This window comes from Coenobita brevimanus, chromosome 57 (assembly GCF_032717465.1).
Source record: "Coenobita brevimanus isolate Jiangsu-jjx chromosome 57, ASM3271746v2, whole genome shotgun sequence".
Classification (NCBI taxonomy): Eukaryota; Metazoa; Arthropoda; class Malacostraca; order Decapoda; family Coenobitidae; genus Coenobita; species Coenobita brevimanus.
The window spans coordinates 58,407,272-58,429,182 of record NC_137010.1 but is presented as its reverse complement, the minus strand read 5'-3'; the positions used below and the strand labels follow the sequence as shown (position 1 = coordinate 58,429,182).

Here is a 21,911-nt window from a genome sequence, read left to right as displayed (position 1 = left end):
TGGAAACCAATAACTGTTTGTGTCACCAGACAGGAAGAGGCTGGTAACCTCGCCTTGGGTCACTCCCTGGTGTTTTCACTGACGGTGCCGCCTCGCACCCCCTTCTGGCGTACAGTGGGTCACTGTGCCTCTGACTGCACCGCACTAGCCATCCCAAGCCAGGGTGTCAACGTATTCAACGTCATGCTTCATGGGCACTTCCTCGGTCAGTTTTAACTTCACTCAGCTACAATATTCACCCCCTATGTGACTGTGCTTTAAAATACAGTGGCTGGTATTTCATGATATACATTGGTGGGAAGAATTTTCCTCCTCTTTTTTTAAGCCATTGGTTTTTCATGTTAAGATTCTATTATCAGGATAACTGGGCATGTGTCTGAACTCTTTAGAGTCGCGCCCATTAAATACCCTTGAAATAAACCAATTTTACTGTTATTATTATACTTTTTTTTTTTTTTTTTTTTTTTACTTTCGGGACAAAACTTCTGGCCGACTGGAATGCCGGCACCAGCATTCACAAGCTATATTGTCTTAGCTAATCAAGGAAATATGACAGGTCTATGCAGCAAAATCAGTAGCTTTCCATGTGTCGGAGAATCAGGTCAGTATTGCTGATGTCGAGTATCTATCAGTTTATATTATCTAACAGTAGACACTAACCTGCTGTAGTCCATAGCCAAACGTTTACAGGACAGGAGAGAGACTCAGAATCACCACACTCGGACGAAGAAGGAATCAGGTGCTGTAAATAAGTTCATATATAGATCGTTTCAAGATATCGTCATTCTCTCCTCTACTACTTAAATCATTAAGAGAAATTACTGAAAATCCGATCTGCTGACATTATTTTCCTCTTGCTTATGTCTATATCCGAGAATCTGGGTGAGTTGTTGTTGTTGGTGGTGGAGATAATTAAATATTGTTCGTCCCATCTAAGCAAAAATAAATAAATAAATAAACAAATAAAATAAGGAGCAATGCTATCCCTAATTCCAGCTCTAAATTTCCTTCCTTAAATGCATAGTTTGAAAACAGTTCTTGGAATATATAATTTACTGTTTCCTGAGACATTACCTCTGTTACAATCACTGTGATACTGCAGCACGGGCCATCAGAGTGCGTCACTTCCGGGGCAACGTGGAGCTGCCGCCCCTCATGGAAGACCTCAACTATGCAGCCAACTTCCAGCAGTCCCACGTACTCCCCAAGGAGGTTAAAGTCATGCCCGGGGATCACTTTGCAGTAGGTAAGTATACATGTAGTCTAAGTGGCTTTGGAGGTTATGTAACACCAACTAACAAATCCGCTGTTACATCTACTCCCTCACATACACTGATTTTATTCTACTCGTACTTCCTAGTCCTATGGCTCGAGATATTTTCCAGCAATATTAGTCAGGCGCATGAAGAGGTCTTGAGAGACTGCTATATTTATGTAGACATTGTCCCACTCTAATTCATTATTTTTAAATTGCACTGGGTGGAATCATGCCTTCATAAATGGTAGCCTCCTCAAGCACCTATTGATTACATTCTTTGTGGCGTTATAGCAAGCTGACATTACATCCCCGAGTCTCAGATGGGATTAAGTGCCTACAACATGGCAACCGCCCTGATTCTCTTCCTTATTTCCTCAGCCAGAGAGGCAGTATCGCCAGCTAACAGAACCAGTTTTGTCTGTTCTTCGATTTTGTTTCTGCCGAGAACTGTTAGAGTCAAGTTAGGTCATTATGCCATGAACTCCTCCCACACTGGCCCCGATCTTATGTCAGTCACTCACTCTCTTGGTGCCGCAAAAACTATGAGAAGAAACCACTGGTACAGTGGGGCATCTAAGTAGAAATGTACCACATAACTGTGGTTGAGAATGGCCACTCGACAACTGGGGCATGGATGACGTTGGTGTTAAAAAGTTTTTACCTACACCTCTGCCTGAAGCACCAGTGGAATGAAGGGGAAAGGTAACAGGAAATATAAGGAAAATGGGAAACTGAAGAAAAGGAAAATGATGGTCACTGGTGTTTATCGCTAAACAACGTAGTCAGAAAGTAAACAAGTGTGGAGAGGGAATAGGTTTTAGCAAGATAAAAGAAACATAAAAGGTAAAGCAATGGACATATGGTAAGGTATGAGGGGCCATAATCTGAATTCGAGAGGTACAGGGAAATTTAATCGAAACACAGAGGTGTATTCTTTTTTTTGCTAAATACTGATAGGGTGATATGTTGTGGGAATAATCTATCCAAACAACATCCTAAACAAACGAATTGGAGGCGTCACTAAATACTGAAGGTACCCATGTGGCAACGACTGGTACTGGATGATTTTGTCGATAAGGATGGAAGTCTGAAGGTGGTCTGGCCTCTGTGAAGATTGCGATGGTCTAGATTTTAAGGAAACAAGACCAAGACTAAAGCGGCCGTAGGAACAGAGGTGGATATATTCTCGTGCATGTGCATTTAACATGTAAATTCAACAGAACCTCTCTGTCAATCATAACATACATATAAAAAATAATAGGTATAAAAAAAATTGGCATTGTATTAGTATTCAGTATACTAGACGTTATAACCAGTGTTTATAAATTACACTATCGGACTGGACATGTAACATATGATACGAACGAATTCTGACATGTTCTGCACAACACTTTACACTTCATTTTCTATTTGTACGAGCCTCCAGTTGGTAGACCGTGCACTTACGTATCCTACTGAACGTGTGTGTGTGTGTGTGTGTGTGTGTGTGTGTGTGTGTGTGTCTACTATCATCATCATCTTCGTCATCATCCGGACCTCTTTTCCCACCCTAGGGCAGAGTGAGTAGTAGCAATGTCCAGACAGCCCAAATTTGCCCAATCCAATGGGCCAATATATATATATATATATATATATATATATATATATATATATATATATATATATATATATATATATATATATATATATATATATATATATATATATACATACATACATACATATCAATCAATCAATCATTTCCTGTGGCACCCCACGGGATGCATAGGGCCTCAATGAACTCTCTCCATCAATATTTGTCTCTTGCCATCTCCTTCAGGTCCCACCAACACTCCTCTCCTGCTTCTTTTTTCATTGTCCTCAACCAGGTTTCCCTCGGCCTACCTCTGCCTCTTCTTCCTCTAGCAGTCCACTCTGGCACATCCTGTATTAAACAACCTTCTTTTCTGTATATGTGCCCCAGCCACTTCCAGCGGGACAGTCTCACATATTCGTTAACTGGTTCCACTCTCGTAATATCCCTTACTCTTTCATTTGTAACTCTGTCTTGCCACTTTATCCCAAGAATCCTTCTCAGTATTTTATTCTCAAATCCTAATACTTTCTGATCTGTTGCAATTGTATTGTACCATGACTCATGCCCGTAAATTAAAATTGGTCTAACCATGGACTTGTAAATTTTCACTTTAATATGTACCGAAAGCATATTATTATTCCAAACAGATTTCAAAATTCCAACAGCTCGCCAAGCCTGTCTAATCCTCTCCTCAATTTCATTGTTTAATGATCCATTAGATGATACAATCGTTCCGAGATATTCAAAGTTTTCTACATTCTTCACCACATTATTCCCAATTACACAATCGATTTGGTTCTCCACGTTCATATTAATAATTTCAGTCTTTCCACAATTTATTACCAATCCCACTTTTTCTCCTTCCTCCACCAGACAATCAAGCACCCTCTGCATCTCGTAATTACTTCCTCAAATCAGTACAATATCATCAGCATAGTCCAAATCCATCAGCTTCTTATTTTCTTTCCAGTTAATTCCTGCACCTGTTCTCCTTACAACCTTTTTCATAACATAATCCATAACCAAAACAAACAACAATGGCGAAAGAACTCCTCCTTGAATCACTCCTGACCTAACTTGAAATGGATCACTCAGAGAACCACCCACCATTACCTTACAAAAAGTACCTTCATGCAGGCTTCTAATAATATTTACAAACTTTTCTGGTATACCATAGAATCTAGTAATTTTCAACATAGCTCCACGTGAAACACTATCAAACGCCTTTTCAAAATCCACAAAACACATGCTAAGTGGCATTTTCATCTCATTAGCTTGTTGCATTAGATGCCTTACAATAAAAATCTGATCATTACAACCTCGACCCTTTCTAAATCCCGCTTGTTCTTCTCTTAAAATTTTATCAATTACTGGTTCTATTCTGTTCAACAAGATTTTGGAAAAGACTTTTGCAACTACAGGTGTCAAAGTTATCCCCCTCCAATTGCCACACACACTTAACTCTCCCTTTTTTGGTATTTTTATAATCACTCCATTTTTTCCACTCTTCTGGAATTCCACCATTATCCCAAGCCACATAAAAAAGTTTCAAAAGCGCATTCATCAACTCGTCATTTTCCACCTTAAGCATTTCAGGGAATATTCCATCCTCACCTGGAGCCTTAAAATTCTTTAACTCCTTTACAGATTTTGCTACTTCTTCCAAAGTTATATCCCCTGTTTCTATCTGCAAATCTCTCTCGGCTGGCAAAATGTCCTCTTCAGCTGGGATTGGTCTATTTAGAACAGATTCAAAGTGCTCTTTCCACCTTCCTTTTATATCCAAATCTTTAGTCATCAAATTACCATTTCTATCTCATACAGGTATTTCCTTCCTTCTCTTTTCAGTCCCAGTTAACTCCTTTATGGCCTGATAGGCTGCTCTTGTGCTCTGACCGTCATTTTTACTTAATTTAATTTCTGTCTCTGTCGCCTTTTCATCATATAGTCTCCTCTTATCACGTCTAACGAGTCTTTTTACTTCAGAATGTAAACTCCAGTACTTTGCTCTAAGTACTTCAACTACCTGGCCATCAACATGTTGTTCTTCACTTCTTAACTTACCCTCTTTCCATTTCTGAATTGCATTCCATGTTTCATCTGACATCCACTTTTTCCTTCTCGCTTTTCCCTTTTTCTTAATAGTAACCTTGGCACTCTCATGCAAAACCTCTTTTACCTCTCTCCACATTTGATTAATATCATTGTCTTCAGATTCCATCAAAGTCTGCAGGACTAGAAACCTGTTCCTACATTCCCACCGAAACTTTTCCTTCGTGCTCTCATCACTTCTCAGCTCATCAAAATCATAATTGTTACCTCCTGTACAATTACCATTAACGTTTCTCTTAAGTTTTATTTTAATCTTTGACGCAACAAGTTGATGATCACTACCTATATCTGCCCCCCTCCTTACGCAAACATCTTGCAAATAACTCATATATATATATATATATATATATATATATATATATAAATGTCAGGACCAACTGCCTAGCCCCGGGCTCCTACATTCCTCATGGGGCAACGTAGGATTGGATATATATATATATATATATATATATATATATATATATATATATATATATATATATATATATATATATATATATATATATATATGTCAGGACCAACTGCCTAGCCCCGGGCTCCTACATTCCTCATGGAGCAACGTAGGATTGGATGATATATATATTCATTCATTCATTCATTGCCAGACGCCATGTATCCCAGACAGGGTGGCAAAGGGCTTAGAGTTAATTATATATATATATATATATATATATATATATATATATATATATATATATACAGTATATAGATAGATAAATAGATATCAGAGCTGGGCACTTCCGCAATGACTTTCGCAAACTGCAAATTCCGCAGTTGCGAAGGTGTGATTTCACTTGCGGATTTGCATTTGTGACAGATTTTACCAAATTTGCAGGTTTGCGAGCCTGACCTGTGAGAACGTTGAGTGGTTTGTTTTAATGAAGGGCAACATGGACCTGATCAAGATGGAGTTGTCTCAGTTGTTGGATGAATGTGACTGTGACTGAGGAGTGAGGACTGAGGAGTTTAACCTGCCGCATCCAGGCAGATTTTTCACCAATGACCCCACCCAATCCCAGCAGATTTTAGATTTTTTTTTTTTTTTGGCTAAAACCTTCGCTTTTTCTGAGAAACATCGATAATTCAGAGAGAAAGTGCTTAGTTGAGTTTAGAAATACGGTAGAAGTAAGAATACCTTTACCTTGTTACCGTGTTCTCTCAGGCCAGGCTCGAGAGAAAACGTTTTCTATGAGAGGGGTAGCTACTTCAGATTATTCATAAATGGTTAGATATTTATTTATTTGGTATGAATTTATATGTAGTTTTCAGACAATATTATAGGCGATATAAGTGTTGTTCACTCACCAAAAACATCAACATATGGCACCTTCTTTTACGACATTACTGCCTCATCACTTCTGCTTGCTTCTTCCTCTGGCTTATTTCTTCCTTTGTCCTCCACCTCAGGAATCACTTTCGCCTTGAATTTCGTCATTGGAGAGACCGTGGTGCAACATGTCTTTACTGACCAGGTCACTGCTAACAGGTGATTTGCCGAGAAAATGGCGTGCGGGGGGGGGGGAGGGGGTCAGGTGGGACCAGGCATTATCCCCACCTGGTGTTGGGTAGAGGAAGGTCTCTCACATATGCCTACCGAAAAATACCCATGAAACTTGAAAAATGTGCAAATGACGGACCTCGCAATTGCATAACATATGGATATGTCATCAGGTGTCACCGTGACAAAACGTGGAGACATATCCTTACGTCATCGGAACGCAGCGGGTTAAAGCCGAGGAATAGAGGTGGACTGGTGTGTCAACTTGTCAAGTGTGAGCTGTGAAGTATAATAATTTAATTCATTTATCTTCAATAGTGAAATATTTACCCTTGTTTTGTAGCAAAAACAGTCCAATATGCTAACATAATAATATCTGAAATACATATCTTTAGTTCTGATATACATATATATATATATATATATATATATATATTGCCAGATGCCTCAATCCTGTTTGGGGTGGCCACAAACAAATCGCCTCCACGTCGCCCTGTCCCCCGCCATTTCACTGCCCCTCTCTCAACTCACACACCCCTCTCACATGTACCTCTCCACCCCATCCCTCCATCTCATCCTCGGCCTCCCCCACCCTCTTCCCTCCTCCACCTCACTCATATACACTCTCTTCATCAGTCTTTCACCCTCCATCCTCTCCACATGGCCAAACCACCTCAGTGTATTCCTCCTAACGCTTCCTATCACATCCACATCCACACAACAATGCTCCTTTATATCCTCATTTGTCAGCCAGTCTCTCCATGTGATTCCACACGCTCCTGTTAAATAACTCATTTCCACTGCTCTCACTCTTGACTTGTGTCCTTCCAGCAACATCCAAGCTTCACTTCCATACGTTAGAGTTGGTATCACAACACTGACATGTAATAACGTATTCACTTCCATGCTCACTTCCCTGCTTCTTATCACTGCTTTCAAGGAACCAGCAACCTTTCTTCCCTGCTGCACCCTTTCATGCACTTCACCCTCCAAACCTCCGTCCTTACTCATCACACTACCCAAGTACTTAAACATACTCACATTTTCCAGTTCCTAACCATCCAACCTTGCTGTACATTCACTGACTTCACCTCTCTCAAAGACCATCACTTTACTCTTCCCTACATTCACCTTTAGATTCCGTTTCTTACACACTCTCCCAAACTCATCCATCAAGCCTTGCAGCTCTCCTTCGTCTTCACTCAATAACACAGTATCATCTGCAAACAACAGTACAGGGAGTTTCCAAACACTACCCTCTCTCACCAGGGCCACTCCAACATCTACTACCCTACCTTGTATCTCTTTTATTACCCCATCCATGTACAGATTGAACAACCATGGAGACATGACACATCCCTGTTTCAACCCATCCTTCAAAGAGAAAAATTCACTCTGTTCACCATCCACACGCATTGCAGCCTTCGCACCATCGTACATACTCTTCACAGCATTCAACAACTTCCCATCTACTCCATACATTCTTAATACTTTCCACAATCCTTGTCTATCCACCCTGTTATATGCTTTCTCCAAATCCATGAAAGCTGCATACAACTTCTTTCCCTTCTCTAGAAACTTTTCCACTAAAGATCTAAGAATGAATATCTGATCTACACAACCTCTTCCCTTCCTTAAGCCTCCCTGTTCTTCTCCAACTAATTCCTCTGTTCTTTCTCTAACTCTGTCAATAAGTATCCTACCATACACTTTTCCTATTATACTAAGAAGACAAATGCCCCTATGATTACCACACACCCATTTTCCTTTGTGCAAAGGAATAATTATACCTGACTTCCAATCCTCCGGGACTCTACATTCCTCCCAGGCCAATCTGCACGTTTTCCATATCCATTCTACTACTATCTCTCCCCCATGCTTCAGCATTTCACCACACACTTCATCAATTCCTAGGGCTTTCCCCAATATAACTTTCTCCATTGCTTCCACAACTTCTATCCTACTGATTTCTTCCTGTCTTCTCACCTCCCTCCTTCTCCCAGCCATTCCCCAGCCACTTATACTCGCATTACTTCCATCCTTTATGTTCAACAATTCCTTAAAGTGTTCTCTCCATCTGCTCACTTTTTCTTCCTTCTCCACTAGTAATCTACCATTTTTATCTTTCACTCCCCTGCTGACTTAACTTCCACCCTGTCTTACTCTTTTCACCTCTTGCCAGAACATTTTATGACAGTCCCTCCACTTTACACTCAAGTTCCTTCCAAATTCCTCATCAGCTCTCTTCTTACTCTCTCTTACTAATCTTTTCACCTCTCTCTTTCTTTCTACATATAACTCTCTCTTCCGCCTCTCAACTTCTTCCACGCCCCTATTTCTCATCCATTCATTGTATGCTTTCTTCTTTTGTGCCACAGCCTGTCTCACCTCTTCATTCCACCACGCTGTTCCTTGCACACCCCTCCGTCTTCTCTTCATCCCACACACCACATCACATGCTGTACATATTTCTTCTGTGAATATCCTGCACACACCTTCCACGTCCCCCATCTGCTCCAATTCACATTTGCCCAATCGTTCCTCCACTTCTCTCTTATACTCTGCCTTTTTCTCATCCTCTTGTAACCTTTCCACTCTCCTTTCAAATACTCCTTCTTCCCGTCCTACCCTTCTTCTATTTCTCCATCTTAATTGGATCTTGATTCTGGCCATCACCAAGTAGTGGTCAGAAAGTCCACTTCCCCCAACCTCTATAAGCTCTTGCATCCATTACACATTTTCGCATTGTTTCATCCACACTACATAATCAATCATTGCCTTCCTTTCATTCAGTTCACCACCCACCCTTCTCATCACTTGCCATGTATACCTGTGGATCATTTTGTACCTGAAGAGGGTATTGGCTATCACCAACCCCCTCCAAGCACAAATGTCCACTAACGCACTGCCATTCTCATCTATCTCAGTAGGCACACCCCACTCACCAACTATTCCATCCACCTTCACATTCCCTACTTTACCGTTCATATCACCGATCAAAAATGCTCTCTCATTCCTTCCAAACTTTTCCATGCACACTTCCACATTTGTCCAGAACTCTTCTCTCGCTCTGCTTGCACGATCTTGCGTTGGCGCATACACACACAATCGCCCACATTTGTATTCCAACTTTCAATCTTACCCACACAATCCTTGACCCAACTGATCCATACTCTCTTATGCTCTTCTTCCATCTTTTAATGACAACTATACATACTCCTTCTTTTGCCCTCTCATTCTCACCTACTCCTGCACATATACCCCATCCATACTCCCATTCTCTCACACTCTCACCTCTCCATTTAGTTTCAGTTATTCCACATACATCAACTTTTGCACCCTCAAGCACCTGTATATATATATATATATATATATATATATATATATATATATATATATATATATATATATATATATATATATATATATATATATATATATATATATATATATATATATATATATATATGTATATATATATAAATATATATATAAGGCAAATCTTCTCATTTTATTTATATTGCATAAACAAATGAAAGAAAAGCATTCAGGAGCCGAATGGTACTCGCCCAGCAAGTTACAAGCTACTTACAAACCATATGTGAAGAAAATTCGCAAAACCCTATTAACCCACCCCGTACCCACAGCGTACGATGCACATTGCAACTTTTTTTCACACTCCGTCCCCATGACATACGGTGTATGTTTTGCAATTGCAAGGTCCACCTTTTGCACATTTTTCATATTTTGCGCGTGAATATTGGTGCATCGATGCATGACACCTTCCTCTAGCCGCCACCAAATGGGGACACTCCCTGACCCCACGTGACCCACGCTCACCTGTGACTCATCAACTTACCTGGTAGCAGTGACCCAAGACAGACATGGCACACTGAGGTCTCTCTGATGAGCAAATTCAAGCCATCCTGGATGCCTACCCAGCTGAGGCATTCACTGGGGACAGTGATTCACCAGTCAACGATGATGTCCTCGATAAAGATTATGTTTTACCTGAGGAGACCAGCAGTAGTGACAAGGAGATACTGTCACCTAGGAATCGGCGGTATGTAACTTATCATAAGGGAGGGGAAGTCCAGGCTAGACCACGTGGACGTGCACGCACCTCTCTCCGTCCTGTGCACAGAGGGACAGACGAGGACGAGGACGGAGTAGGTGAACGTGGTGTTCTCACGTGGTTGGGTTCAGAGTGGATCTCGCCACATGCAACAGAAGGAGCGAGGAGGCGTGTGAGGTATGGGCCAATTGTATTGTCTGGGGAAGGTGGCAGTGTAGGGGCGGGAGTGAGAAGTGGTAGGGAAAGTGAAAGTGTTGTGGGTAGGGAGGGAGGATGTCATGCGCTCCCATGTGCTGCACCTGGGTGGCTGGGAGGTGAGATAGTGCCGCTCCCAAACACATCTTTTGCCCCGCAGTATTCCCGCGCTCCCTCCCCACAGCCACATGATGTGGGGAAAGGAACGAAAGGGAAGGAGAAGGGGAAAGGGAAAGGGAAAGGCAAAAGGAGCGTGAGTGGGGAAGGGCATCTCTCTCCACCACCCCAACCACCATCACCACCCTCTCCTCCACACCCCAGTGAAGGCAACGATTGTGATGAGGCTGGAGACGGTGATGTGTCGTGGTTCTGGGAGGACGGGATTGACTTTGAACCCACGATTCACCCCTTCACAGAGGAGTGGCGATCTGGCTGCACTGATCCACACGTCCATTAAGGCTCCAACAGGGTGGATTTCTTCCACATTTACTTCTCTGAGCTGTTTGTGGAGCATATAGTGGAGCAGACAAACACCTTCACCCAGAGGATGCGCAGTGAAAGTGAGCATGAGGGGATGACGAGCAGGCACTCAGCGCTATGATTACCCAGTAACAGTAGGTGTGATGTTCCTTTTTTTGGCCTTGGTTCTATTGATGGGTATTGTACGGAAAGGATAAATTCCAGCTTACTGATCTACTGACCCGATTACTTAAACACCTTTCTTTGGTAAAGTTATGAGTCGGAATAGGTTTCAATACATTCTGAGCTGCCTCCACTTTTATGATCAGACGATCCTGCAAATGCAAATAACACATAAAATGAGGAGTATTAGGCTTGTTTTTGATCACCTACGGGAGACGTTCTGCTTGTCATTTTGTCCTTACAGAGACCTCGTCATAGACAAGAGTCTTGTGTTTTGGAGAGGCAATATTTCCTTTCGCCAGTACATACCCAGCAAAAGACACCGTTCTGGGCTCAAGTTCATTGTTATGTGTGACTGTTAAACTGGTTATGTGCAAGATATAGTCTTGTACACCGGTGCACAGACAGACATAACAGAAGATCAGAGTATAGGACTCTCTGGGGCCATGGTGAAGACCATGATAGAGGAGTATCTTCATCGTGGTCACCTCATGTACCTGGACAACTGGTACACTAGCCCTCTTCTCGCTCGGTACCTCCACCAACATGACAGTGGAGTCTGTGGCACCGCCAAATGAAACCGCCATCATATTGTGAAACTCAGGAGGAAACTCGACAGGAGTGAGGTGGTTTTCTTCAAGGCAAATAACATCCTCGCCACTGTATGGAACCACAAGAGAGAAGTTTCCCTCCTGTCGACGGTACACTGGCCAAAGGAGGGCCCACGACTGGAAACCAGAGTCAGTAGTTGAGTACAACGTGAATATGAGGCAGATGGACCAGTCTGACTCCCTGATTTCCAGTGCAGAATGTGCGAGGACCATGACGAAGTGGTACAAAAAACTCTCCATCCACCTGATCGACATCACGGTCTTCAACTGCCACTACCTCCACGCCTTGACCACAGGAACCTCTGAGACCTTCGAGGGGTTTGTGAGGGAGCTGTCCCGAGAGATCATCAGGAAATATGCGGAAGAAAGGCCCCACCCCTGCACCCGCACTGCCACTGCCGGCCAGACGCCCCTATGCCTCACAGGACGCCCTTTCCTCAGCACCATCCCCCCTACACAAAATAGCCCCAGACCACAGCACTGCTGTCATGTGTGCAGCAACTCCAAAATCAGACCGAGCACAGGCAGACGAGACACGAGATACGAGTGTGTCGACTGCAATGTCAGCTTGTGCCTTGAGCCCTGTTTCAAGGAGTTTCACACACCACTAATTTACTGTGTGTATATACTCTAGGTAAGGCCATTCAATATGTGATACTGTGTGCTTGCAAGAATATCACGCTTACTACAATACTAAGTCATGTATATAAGTGAAAACAATTATAGAAGGTTGGAAAATGATAATAATCTTGATGGAAAAGTGTAATGGAAGTTAAAAAATAGAATGCAATACTGTGTGTTTGCAAGAATGTCACACTGACTATAATACTGGAATGCTAGGTGTTTTAAGGGTCGGCTTCCTGTCCCTTAACCCGCCACGTCCCAGAGACGTGACTTAACCCACCGCGTCCCGGAGACGTGAATTCACGTCCTCACATGATGTGCACTCATATCCCAGAGACGTGAATTAATGCGGCAACATTGCAAGGTCCCTAATTTGCACAATTTTCGATTTTCGCGAGTGATTTCACAAGTGATTTTTGGCATGTATACACGGGACACCTTCCTCTATTCCTCTACAAGATGCCAAGCAGGGACAATGCCTTACACCGCATAACCTCTCCCCCCCCCCTGCACGCCATTGTCTCGGCAATTCACCTGTTACCAGTGACCTGGCCAATAAAGACATTCAGGACCAGAGTGACTCCCCAATCGATGACAATGTGGAGGACAAAGTTTACATAGCATTAGAGGAAGAAACAGTCAGAAATGATGATCAGGTAATGTGGGAAAAAAAGGTCATGAATGGTGATGAGTTAGTGAGTGAAACAATGCTTATAATGCCTATATGACTGTTTGAAGACCAATATACTCTTGTACTACATATAAATTCGTACCAAGTAAATAAATAAATACTGTTTATGGGTGGATAAAATAGTTACCCTCCCATAGAACTCGTTTTCTTTGGTGCCAGCCTGTTAGAAAACCCAGTCAGGTAAGGAGGTACTCGTAACTAGATCGAGTATTTTAAACCTCAGGTGAGCGATTTCTCTATGAATTTTCGATGTTTCTTACCAAAAGCGGATGTTTGAGCCAAAAAAAGAAAGGTCCAAAAATGTCGGGACTGGGGCGTACCACTGCCCGGAAAACGTCAGGATGGGGCGGGTTAAACCCCTAGTGTGTAGCTGGGTTCTCTTTCTAGACCGGAACTTAGACAAATAGGAGAGAGGCAGGACACAAAAACTCAAGCCAACAACCTTACACTTGTATTACTAAGTTGTACAGTGGAATGGGTAGATGTCGTGGATACAGATACACTGGACAATTACAACTCTTACGTCTAGATATGGGTTATCAGTATCACACAGGATACTGCTCGAGTCAATATGAATAGCACTTGGGGCAGAGGTTTATGTATTATTAGTTATAGGAAGTCCAAGCTTTATATATTCGTGGAGTAGCTGGTACTGTTTGACTGTTGGTAAGTGTTACTTTAGCACTGGGGTCTGTGTACGGTATTAGTATCAGGTGTTATCAGATGGTAGCGTATTCACTTTACTAGACCCGTATCTCACTGCATGGTCGCATTCACGGTTGCACTGTCACTTTTACTCACTCCACCACTTTGATATTACCACTGGTGCTTTCTAACTGACTTCCATTATGGGATAGTTCACTGCTCTGCCTTCATGCACTGAGTCACGGACACTGTGTTGTCACTGTCACTCCTTTCTGATCTCGGCGTCATGGCGGTCAGGTACAAGGGCGGCGGAGATGACACAGCCTTACTACTGGTGGGGCTGGGTTCCGCCGGGGGCCTCTGCATCCCGAGGCCACGAGATCACGCGCAGGGGCGTCCTCTCTCTTCTGGGGCTGCGGGTGGCAAAGGGCCCCATGCTTCCTGGGCTGGGGGTGGGAGTACAACCCTCAGGGCTGAAGCCAAACAACTGCCTGAACTTCTCGCTCAGGCGCCTGACAAAGGACGAAGATCTCCGGCATTGGGGTGTGGAGAGATCCCACCCGGGTGTCTTGGGGACAGTGTGGGGTTCCCGAGGGCTGCGGTCCCCAGTGCTTGGCGGCGCCATCAGGAGGGGGCTGCGCCACTGGCCTACATCAGGGTCCGTCAGGTGGGTCCCCTCCAGAGCCGGTTGCAGGGAGAAGAGGCCAGGGTAAGTCACGGGGCCTCTCCAGTACTCCTCTCGGCTGGGGACTCCCTCTGAGTCGTGGGTGGGAGAATAGGAGTCAGCTCCTGACGGAGGAGCGGATACAGGCCGTCTCCTGCCGTAGGGCCTGGCTACTGGCCGTGGCCTTCTAGGGGCGCGGCTACAGGCCATTGCCGAGGTCCGGCTACTGGCCGTGGCCTTCTAGGGGCGCGGCTACAGGCCATCGCCAAGGTCCGGCTACTGGCCGTGGCCTGGGGAAGGGAGCTACCAGCAGACCCAAGGGCACCCTCAGAGCAGCTACAGGCCGTCTCCTGACGAAGGCGGGAGTGGCTCCAGGTCGTCTCCTGATTTCCGTCAGAGCGGCTGCAGGCCATCTCCTTCAGGAGGGTTGAGTGGCTACAGGCCGTCTCGGGATGGGCACCTTCAGAGTGGCTACCGGCTATCTCCTGACAAAGGCGGAAGCGGCTGCAGGCAGTCTCATGATTCCCCTCAGAGCGGCTGCAGGCCATCTCCTTCAGGAGGGTTGAGCGGCTACAGGCCGTCTCGAGAATGGCACCTTCAGAGCAGCTACAGGCCGTCTCCTGACGAAGGCGGGAGCAGCTGCAGGCCATCTCCTGATTTCCCTCAGAGCAGCTACAGGCCACCTCAGGGGTGCTGGCAGGAGCTGGAGAAACAGCTCCACCCCGATGTTGGTTGGGGAAGGCTAACCCGGAAGGTAGTCTGATATTCCTGCTATGGTGGCAGCGGGCGAGCTCCGGGTCATAGGGGTGCGTGGCCTGGGCGGACTTATGCTGTTGTCACCCCGAGTCTCGGCATGCTGTCTTTGCTCCACTCTGGGCTCCTTGTGAGGGTGTTGGGTCGTCTCCTGTGGCACTATACTGTATTTTAAATACTAAGTCATGTATATATATGAAAACAATTATAGAAGGTTGGAAAATAGTTATAATCTCTGTAGAAAACTATACTCGAAGTTGAAAATAAAATTGTAATACTGTGTGCTTGTGAGAATATCATGCTCATTATAATAGTAAGGCATGTCAGTATGCGATAATATTATGCTCACTATAATCGTAAGGTCTGTCAATATGTGAAAACTGTTTTATAAGTTGAAAAGTGATATAACCTCTGTGAAAAACTATACTCGAAGTTGAAAATAAAAATGTAATACTGTGTACTTGCGAGAATATTATTGTCAATATAATATTAAGGCATGTCAGTATGCGATAATATTACTTTCATCATAATAGTAAGGCCTGTCAGTATTTGATAAAGTGTTATAGAATGTTGAAAAAAGTATAGTAATTGTAGAAAAGTATAATGTAAGTTGAGAAATAGAATGTGAGTTGAAACAACAGTCTCAGGGATTCAATTGTGCCAGAAATCGGCGATTCCCAGGTGTTTCGATAATGAACCTACGCTTATATCCCCTATATTTTTGTTTGAAAAAACAATATATTCTTGTAGTATATGTAAATTTTGACTGAATAAATGTATTATTTTGTACCATGGGTGGTTTGGAATAGTTACCCCACCATAGAAAGCGTGGCAGCTGCACTGCGCTTCCGCAGAGTTTGAGCCCTAGGTGCATGGATGCTTACCTGTCCCGACCATTTAAAAGCCTAGGAAAGTACTTTCTTGGTGATTTCCCATTGTTTCTCACCAAAAACGGAGGTTTGAGCAAGAAAAAAAAAAGTTGTCGGGTTTTGGATAATAAAGTGGTCGGTACGGGGCGGGTTAAATTCAGTCAGCGTTTCACAAAAAGCCAGTCCATATTAAAATAGTTGACCTTTGGCAGCCATTTTGGTGATCTTGACCTTGACTCGAGTGCCCATTTTCAAACTCGTCCAAGATTTTGGCAATATCTTGTTACCCTGAAGGTTTCATGTTGATAGCTCAAGCCGTTCATGAGATATAATAGTGTTAATTCAGGTGATACAGCCTAGTTGACCTATGGCAGCCATTTTCATGACCTTCACTTGGACCCAGAGGGTCCATTTTCGAACTCGTCCTAGATTTTGGCCATATCTTCATCCTCTGAAGGTTTCATGTTGATAAGCCATTCATGAGATATAATGGTAATACACACACACACACACACACACACACACACACACACACACACACACACACACACAGGATAGCATATGACATAGTTAACAGCAATGAAAGTTAACAAAAAGAACCTAAACTATAAAAAGGGAAATTATCAAGACCTAAAGAAGTATTTCTTAGAAGTTGATTGGGAAAATGAGCTTAGAGGACAAGATTTAAATGCTGTATATAAAAAATTCTGTGAATTTTATGAAATAGGAGTCCAGAAGTACATCCCACAGCACAAAGAAGCAGATAAGAAAATACAGAAATGGTTCAATACAGAATGTAAAAAATCAAAAGAAAGAAGAGATTTGTTGTGGAATAGATACAGAAGACACAATAGTGAAAGGGCGTATAATAATTACAAACAGGCAAGAAACGATTATACAAGAGTAAGGAGGGAAGCCCAAAAACAGTTTGAGGAGGATATAATAAATAAAAGTAGTGATCAACCAAAGCTGTTTTACAGCTACATCAGAAGCAAAACCAAAGTAAAAGATATAATACAATCCATTACGGACGAGGGAATCACTTATACACAAGAGAAAGATATTTGTGAAGCACTAAATAAGAATTTCCAATTAGTTTTTACAGAAGAAAAAAATTTGAGAGGGACTATGTGGAACATGCATGTCCACACATACTACCAGATATACAAATAGCAGAAAAAGTAATACAGGAGGAGTTAAGTAGATTAGACAGAGGAAAAGCAAGTGGTCCTGATGAAATTTCATGTTGGGTACTACGAGAATGTGTAAAGGAGTTAAGTAAACCATTATTTTTAATTTTCAAGAAATCCTTGAGTCAAGGTAAACTACCTGATATTTGGAAAAAAGCAAATATTGTCCCCTTATTCAAGAAAGGAAATAGACAAAATCCACTCAACTACCGACCAGTATCACTGACCAGTGTTGTAAGCAGGGTACAGTATTAGAAAAGCTTACAAGAAAAGCTTGGGTAAATCATCTAGAAGAACACAGTATGATAACAGAAAGACAGTTTGGTTTCAGAAAAGGAAAATCATGTGTTACTAATCTGTTGAGCTACTATGACAGAGTAACAAACACAATACAGGATGGGTGGACAGTATCTATTTAGATTTCAAGAAAGCTTTTGACACAGTACCACACCAAAGACTTTTATGGAAACTGTACCATCAAGGAGGAATTCGAGGCAAACTGTTTTGTTGGTTGCAAGATTTTCTCATAAAAAGAGAAATGAGAACAGTACTAAGAGGAAACTACTCATCATGGAAAGTAGTGACTAGTGGAGTACCACAGAGTTCAGTGCTGGCACCAATCATGTTTTTAGTGTATATAAATGATATAAACAGTAACACTGGAAATGAGAGCTATCTGAATATGTTTGCAGATGATGCAAAAATACAAAGGAGAATTACTTACACAGACTCTTGTAAAGAGCTACAAGAAGAATTAAAAAAAAAAAAAATCATGAATGGAGTAATACATGGCAAATGGAATTCAATGTGGACAAGTGTCATGTAATCAAGTTGGGTAAAAGTGGAAAAAGACCTGATTGGGATTATAAGTTAGGAAATAAAACCCTATACACATCAGAAAGAGAGAAGGACCTAGGTTTGATTATCAATAACAGACTATCTCCGGCTGACCACATCAGCGAGAAGGTACGGAACAGGTATACACTGCTTGCAAATATGAGAATAGCATTCACATACATAAATGAAGACATGCTAAGAAGGATAATAACATCATTCGTTAGACCAACTCTGGAATATGCATCAGTAGTCTGGAGTCCTCATCTCAAAAAACACATAGACAAGATTGAAAAAGTTCAAAGGGCCGCTACAAGATGGATACCAAGCTTAAGGGAGCTAAGGTACGAAGAAAGACTAAATAAACTGAATCTACCAACACCACAAGAGAGAAGGAAAAGAGGTGACATGATAATGCTATATAAGTGCATATCAGGGAAGGAGAAAATAGACATAAATGATTACTTAACATATGAAGAAGCATCAGCAAGAGGAGACTGCAAAAAACTGCATAAGAAGAGAGGTGATAAAGACGTAAGGAAATTCAGTTTCCCAAACAGAGCAATTGATCAATGGAATGCACTACCGAATGAAATAGTGTGTGCCAAAACAGTTCACAAATTTAAGGATATGTACGATAAATATGGTTTAAGACACGGGACAGTACGAGCTTGACTCATTCCTGTAAAGATACAATTAGGTAAGAACAAGTAGGTAAGAACACACACACACACACACACACACACACGGTCCAAAACATTATCACTCCACTTTGCTAAAGGCAGGCGATAATAATAAAAATGAGTATACTGAAGTTCATTATGCTTTATAAATGGCAATGACAGAGATTAAGTGCATTGTATCGATTCGTACATTCCTTAAACCCACTCACTTGTGGACTGGCAGTCAAAATGAGTATGGTTCTTTTTTTTTTTGGGGGGGGGGTAGCCCAATCAGTAGGGGGTTGGCTTGCAGTCGTAATGGACCCAGGTCCAAATCCCCACTGGGGTAGGGAACAGTTTAGGGATCTGAATTTCATTAAAGTAGACTTTAAGGATCTAACACACGACCCGCCGACGTGTCGTAAAAATACACCAGTCTTGTATGATACAGCCCTAGCATGGATTCTACATGGACTGTGGGTGTGTCACGGGGCTTTTTATAATATTACGGAGTTTTTAAAAATATATGCTTAAATATTATTCAATTGATATTAATATTCAATAATATAGAAGAGCAGAGACAATGATTGTCTTGCTACATCAAGCAACGATTACTTTACGCTGACTTGCTACGATTCTCTAAGAACGAGAATTTATAAACTTTCTCAACAGTACACAGCAGAGACTAATTACTCACAATTGCTGAATTACTGTACTGTTAGCCTCTGGAGAAAGTTACTTCACCCCTGACAATAAATAACTAATACTAATAATAATAATCAGGTCCTTGCTGATGCTTAACTCCTATGGCACAACGGATTTTAAGTTAATACAACAAGACTGGTCTAAGTACCAGTTATGAATAGTAAACGTTTATGCAAGCTAGGAGCTATATGGAAAATAAGCTTAATTTGGAGAAATGAAACAAGATTTTACTTTACATTAAGCTCAAGAAAAAGAACTGTTAAATTTATTGATTACAAAAAATAAATTTAACGTTACAATTCAAATCAAATCAATGAGATGCACTCACTCACACAAAAGCTAAATACTTATGCCTAGGAAAAAACACCTTAACTAAACTCTTAAAACTAGGATTATACAAAAAGGAAATACCGGTCGATGAATGCTATGTATCACCCGGGGGGTGGGAGTACTGGCCAACTGTACTAGTGGAGCTTGGGGTGCTAGCTGACCTCTCACACTTCTTGAGCACAGGACCTTTCTCCGTCACAACAAACACGCGACTGCCTTCAAAATACATTGTATGGGCAGGACGCACAAGCCACCGGAAGAAGGCGTGGCTTACGGTTTAGGCAAGCAGAGGCGAACGATAAAGAAACAATTGTATCGCTCAGTAGAGCACTTAGTGACGTGCATTAAATCGGTCACTTTTGAAAGTGACGAATGTTTTGAAAAGTATACTCCGAAATGGAGAGAGAAACGGTTAACTGAGCGATACACAGTGAGTTTTCCACTAATAGTTCGTGGCTTCTCACAAAAGGGAAATGCCGCTAATTGATTCGTGACATTACGCCCCTACAAAATTAAATTTTTTCCTTATGGGAAAAAATTTGTGGATATATATATATATATATATATATGTACACATCCTAAGTCATTCACACAAGATTCACACTATGGTGTGTGTGCTATCCTGCTACAGGAGAAAGTCACAGTCGCCAGTGAGCGAAAAAAAACTCGTATTTACGTTAATAGAAGCAAGCTTGAGGGAAAAACTCCGTGACGACGGTGAAAATCCTGTACTCAGGTCAAACTGAGCGAAAAGTCGCTACATTTACACTGACAACTAATTGTTGTGTAGTGTGATGTATGTAATACACGGTGTAGGTGTGACAGTTGTAGTGTGACTGTACCAATGTGTAAAATGACAATAATAATAATATGACGACGACGAAGGCAGAGGAGAAGAGGCGGCAGTGTGCGGCAGACGATCAGCTGGGCCGCACAGCAAAACTGCTACACCCATTGCTGAACCTGCAAAACCAATTAAGGTGGAGCATCAAAAGTGTCAATGAGACAAAATTCTTATTACGTTACAATTACTCTCTCTGCCTAGCAATCAGTACATGCTACGAATAGTACACTCGAGGTCGCCATTAATTTTAGCACACGATTAGTGTCAGCAAGTTGAGAATCCTTGTGCAAACTCGGGTCTTCCATAGCCTCGAACTGCACACGGGTCCTCAACCTGTGCCTTAACCTACAGTACTTATATTAGTATCGGGGAGCTGAGAATCCTTGTGCAAACTTGGGTCTTCCATAGCCTCAAGTCGCCTCTGCGGAGTTCTCTCTCGAACTTCCCCCTTAACCTACAGTACTTATATTAGTATCGGGAAGCTGAGAATCCTTGTGCAAACTTGGGTCTTCCATAGCCTCAAGTCGCCTTTGCGGAATTCTCACTTCCCCCTTAACCTACAGTACTTATATTAGTATTGGGGAGCTGGGAATCCTTCTGCAAACTCGGGTCTTCCATAGCCTCGAGTCACCTCTGCGGAGTTCTCTCTCGAACTTCCCCCTTAACCTACAGTACTTCTATTAGTACCGGGAAGCTGAGAATCCTTATGCAAACTTGGGTCTTCCATAGCCTCAAGTCGTCTCTCAACTTCCCCCTTAAGTTACGGTACATAATATGTATGTACAGGCCCTGGACATAATGTGTCCTGTGGGGCCAATGGGCGAGACGTCAGGTCTGCACCCACTTCACCACAACCCTGTCTCTCAACTGTCTCGGAGATTACGGGTGTGGTTACAAATGGCACAGGAAGGGCATGTCCCTGATTAGTGGTGATACTTTGGCACACACTGCAGGAACGGACAAAACTATCTATGTCTCGTCCCATCCCTGGCCAGAAAAAGTCAGCTCGGATACGGCCCTGGGTCTTCCTTTTGCCCATGTGACCTCCTGAGGCTGAACAATGACCCCATTGTAACACTGCTAGGCGGTACTTGGCGGGAATGACAAACTGCAGTCGAACCTCGCCCTCGGGT

The 21,911-nt window shown here is 42.5% G+C and overlaps 1 protein-coding gene across 1 annotated transcript in view; it reads left to right on the top strand.

Moving 5' to 3' along the window:
• Window positions 1–21,911, top strand: part of LOC145402048 (DBH-like monooxygenase protein 1 homolog) — a 99,751-nt gene that overhangs the window by 41,555 nt on the left and 36,285 nt on the right. Inside the window, exons 8-9 of the mRNA XM_080274144.1 lie at window positions 30–205; window positions 1,103–1,246. Coding sequence (XP_080130270.1) covers window positions 30–205; window positions 1,103–1,246 — 320 coding nt within the window. The remainder of the gene's footprint in view (window positions 1–29; window positions 206–1,102; window positions 1,247–21,911) is intronic.